At 33.7% G+C, this 4,769-nt stretch overlaps 1 protein-coding gene across 1 annotated transcript in view; it reads left to right on the top strand.

Moving 5' to 3' along the window:
* Nucleotides 1-2,471, top strand: part of hpxb (hemopexin b) — a 6,923-nt gene extending 4,452 nt beyond the window's left edge. The window contains exons 8-10 of the mRNA XM_024294560.1: nucleotides 8-138; nucleotides 532-679; nucleotides 1,980-2,471. Of these exons, the coding sequence (XP_024150328.1) occupies nucleotides 8-138; nucleotides 532-679; nucleotides 1,980-2,206 (506 nt within the window). The 3' untranslated portion in view covers nucleotides 2,207-2,471. The remainder of the gene's footprint in view (nucleotides 1-7; nucleotides 139-531; nucleotides 680-1,979) is intronic.
* Nucleotides 2,472-4,769: the final 2,298 nt, after the last annotated feature.

The following is a 4,769-nucleotide window of genomic DNA, read 5'->3' as shown; positions in this document are numbered from 1 at the left end:
TTGCAAGGTCCCAACTACATGCGATTGGACACACAACGTGACGGACTGCACTCCTTTCCAATAGCCAGATCGTGGAAAGAACTGACCAATGGCGTGGACGCCGTTTTCTCTTACAAAGACCGAATTTACTTCATTCAGGTAGATTAAAATTGTCTTCTGAACAAAATCAAATACAACTGAAATCAAATACAAATTTAAGCTCAAATCCAAGTTATAATTCAGGTTCAAATTCTATTCTATTCTATTCTATTCTATTCTATTCTATTCTATTCTATTCTATTCTATCGTATTCTTTTGATCAGAATTAAATAAAAATTTAACTCAAATTTGAATTAAATTTTAAAAATCAATTATATTGTATTAAATTGATCTGAATTAAATAAAATTAAATTCAATTAAATTTTAAGTTCAAATGCAAATTCAAATTTAATTTGAAAATGAATTTCAAATTCAATTCCAAATCAATTATGTTCAGTTGATTTAAATTAAAGTAAATTAAAAAATAATAAGCCATCTGCTTAAATCTTTCAGGGAGATCAAGTTTACATCTACAAAGCAGGCGCTCACTTCACCCTGATCGAAGGTTATCCTAAAACGCTGAAGGAGGAGCTTAACATTGAAGGACAGGTGGACGCTGCTTTTGTGTGTCCACAACAAGACACAGCACACATCATTCAAGGTAAGCTTTCTACTAAAAGTTGGCTGTGGCTCAGGTACATCATGTCCTACAAGAGACATCTGTAAATTCATTAGGAAATACCAAAAGCTGCAGTACCTAAAGTGGCCTCTGGGAGCAGGTTTCAGACAGGAGCGATTTCTTATCTTATTTTTATTTATTTATTGTATTTACAAGCTGGCTACCAACATTTTCTGATATATATATATATATATATATATATTTGTTTGTTTATTTTGTATTAATCTGAACAATAATAAAATCAAAACAGCTGTTGACTTGAGATAATATCACTGAGTCACTTGAGGCTTTTTGAAGCTTCATTTTTGCCACTTAAGCCTTAATCTTTATCAATTGTAGTTTAATTTTTTATCACTTGAGGCTTCATTTTTGCTTCTTTAAGCTTGATATTTGTACTTGAGACTTGATTTTTATCAGTTGTAGCTTAATTTTGCCACTTAAGGGTTAATTTTTGTACTTTAGGCTTCATTTTTGCCACATTAGGCTTCATTTTTATCAATTGTTGCTTAATTTATGCCACTTGAGGCTACACTTTGGCTACTTGAGGCTTAATTTTTGCCACTTGAGAGTTCATTTTTATAAATTGTGTCTTCATTTTTGCTACTTGTGGCTTCGTCTGTGTACTTGAGGCTTAATTTTTGCCCCTTGAGGCTTCATTTCTATCAATTATTGCTTAGTTTTTGCCACTTGAGGCTACGTTTTTATCAATTGCAGCTCAATTTTTATCACTTTTATCGCTTAATTTTTGCGTCTTTAGGCTTCATCTTAGTACTTGAGACTTGATTTTTTTATCAGTTGTAGCTTAATCTTTGCCACTTGAGGCTTCATTTTTGCTACTTGAGGTTTAATCTTTGTACTTGAGGCTTAATTTTTGCCATTTGAGGCTTTATTTTTGTCAATTGTAGCTTAATTTTTTATCACTTGAGGTTTCATTTTTGCTTCTTGAGGCTTCATCTTTGTACTTGAGACTTGATTTTTTTTATCAGTTTAGCCTAATTTTTGCCACTTTAGGGTTAATTTTTGAACTTAAAGCTTTATTTTTGTCACAAATCTATATAACAATTCGATGGACACACAATGACAAAGCTAAACATGGAGTCCAAAATACTCTGACTGCTGTGAAACACAGCTTGAAGCCATTTTTCCGTACCCATCCCACCTTCAAAATAAAAGCAACTTTGATTACGCAAAGCACCAACATTGCAGTTCTTCCCAGAGATATTAAACACACACACTTTTACCTTATCAATAGATTTTTTTTTTTGCATTTTTGCTTTAACAGGAAGGAAGATGCTCTACATTGACCTCACCGCCACGCCCAGGGTCGTCACCCTCAACGTTCCTCTGCCTTTCGCCGACGTGGATGCTGGTTTCTGCTCCTCAGATGGAATTAAACTCTTCAAAGGGTCCGACTACTACCACTACGACAGCCCTATGTTACTGGCCATGAGCAGGATCGCCCCCATACCTCAGAAGGTCACATCGGCAATGGTGGGCTGTGAAGATTAGGAACCACAAGTTTGAATTTAGCAAAAGTGAATGACCAGAGGAAGTTTTATCAAGTATATGGTAAAATTTAAACAAAAAAGAGAAGCAAATAAATTCCACCTTAAAATGAAATGATGATTGAGAAAAGATGGTCGTTTTCTTGGAGTTTGCAGTAACAAAATGTAAAGTGACTTCAGTAGAATACGATTCTACAGTTTTGCCACTAGAGGACCTTCTGCACAAAAAAGTGTACCACTGGAAATAAAGTGCTGAACTAAACCTTTAACAAGATTGAATCTTTGATTTTTTTTTTTTTAATACTATGATTTAGTTTGAAAATCTCCATCCTGATGCCTCCATCCAAGTTGTGCAAAAAAGCATCTGAAGACACTTTTAAGGAGGAAATATTGAAATATCAAAAGCATGTTACAGTTTTAAGTCCACCAGAGGATAAAAGTGGTTTATATTTTTGAGATTAAAATGAAATTACTGCTTTTGTGATTTATTTTATTAATGTTTATTGATTAATATCAATGTTTTGGATAATTTATTGGGGAAAAATCTGCATAAAACTAAATAAAGGATTTTTTTTAACCACAAAACAATAATAAGCTACCTAAAAATACTAAGAATTCAGCAAAGTTTTGACAATTCTGTTTCATAAATCAAACTGTCCTTATTATTAAGTGTCATCTTGATTAGATTATATATAATTTGATAGTTTTCCCATAAACATAAATCACTCAAAGCTACAAATTTACAATTTAAGACTTTTTTTTTCTTTTCCCACAAACCATCTCCATTAGCTCATATGGACACAGCTGCATCAATGTACAGGTCAGAACAACATCAGTTCACATTCAAGGCCCTTTCTGTCACCGGAGGGTTTTGTTCATCCAAAATCCCTGGGACTTTCAGCGAGCATAAAGGAAGCGCTGGTCTCAGCGGGTTTTTAGAGACCGGGCCAGGAGGACACAGATATCATTGCACAACAGACAGTATGGACATTTTTTTTTTTTTTTTGGATGTGGAAGCAAAACATGTTATAGACTATTGTTTTGCAAAAAACAACTCATTAAAACTTGCTGGTTTGACCTATTTAAGGAAATATATATATTTTTGTAAATATATCAATGGCTTAATTCACATTTGAAAAGTAAGTTTCAAGTTGTGCAAAAAAAGCCTAAAAAAACTACATGTATTATATATATATATATATATATATATATATATAGTATAGTATGTATAGTATTAATTTTTTAAAACAATTTTTGCAAGACAAAAAAAAAAAATTAATTAAAGGATTTCCGCCACACGTTTTTATTTTTTTAACACTATACCCTCTAGTGGCCAATTTGGGAGTTTTTTTTTTGCTATTTTTCTTGAGCATTGAGTATTTCAACTGTTTAATTGTACATATTTTAAATAAGAATATGCACAGACCTATTACAATAGAGCAGCAAAGAAATGAAAATATTTAGCATTCATACCCAAAATTCTCTTTCCCAAATCGTCATATAATGGATGTATGGGTTTGGGGCCCTCCGCGCCATTTTTTGACATTTTGGGTGTCCCCAACTGGTCATTTTTTTGACATGCTGACTGTTCCCATTAAATCATGGGTCCACAACCCTCAGGACGCGGTACTGGTACCTGGTTAGGGTACCGGTATCAGTACCGGTCACCATCCCGAGGGTTGGGGACCCCAATTAGCACATGCATTTTTTCCCTGTCTGTGGCCCAGTACCAAGCGGCCCTCGGGCTGGTACTGGTTCAGTTGTGGGCCCCTAGTTTAATGGAAAAAGCCAGCACATTAAAAAAAACAAAAACAACAACAAAAAAAACAATAAGTTAGGGACACCCGAAATGTCAAAAGTGGCGCAGAGGGGGCCCAAACCATACCTCCATATATAACCAGTTGGGAGTAAAAATGTGTTGGCAAAAAAAACTCAAAGGAACCAGTGCTAGTTTTCTATACATGCAATTTAACCTTCAAAATACAGATTATTTATTTATTTATTTTATTGTTTTTTACTCATATCTTTACTATACTATATTTTTTAAATATAGACTGAAGTCACAAAAAGGGGAATAAGGGAAATCCTTAAATTCTCACTCTGTTAAAAATTTGTTTTTGCAACAATTTTCCTGATGATGGAGGACATATATAAGGAAAATTAGAGACAAAATTACATTTCTGGGTCTTTCTTTATTAAAATCGTTGGAAATTAGGGGCAAAAGAAAAATAGTTTGAAAAAGAGCGTATATGTAACAGAAAATGTGCTGGCTGTGCAACAAGCAAACAAGGATGTCTTAGCAATGGGGGGGGGTTCGCCATTTTGAAGTGCTGTCCAAATCTATTTTAAAACCGAGTGACTTAGAAATTTCCCAGAATTCTTTGCGAAAAACTAGTGTGCATTGATGCTCATTACATTAGCAAGTATAGACCACAATGCATTGCGGCCAAACAATTTTTGTGACAAAAACATGTTTAAATGTGTATTTTTGTAACAAACCATCAACATTTTCATAAATTATTGACATCTTATCCGACGTTTAGCAAAAATAAAAGTAAAAACCAGGG

The sequence above is a fragment of the Oryzias melastigma genome, linkage group LG2 (genome assembly GCF_002922805.2).
Source record: "Oryzias melastigma strain HK-1 linkage group LG2, ASM292280v2, whole genome shotgun sequence".
In the NCBI taxonomy this organism is placed as follows: Eukaryota; Metazoa; Chordata; class Actinopteri; order Beloniformes; family Adrianichthyidae; genus Oryzias; species Oryzias melastigma.
Note: the sequence above shows the minus strand (reverse complement) of the source record. Positions and strands in the feature narration are given on the sequence as shown.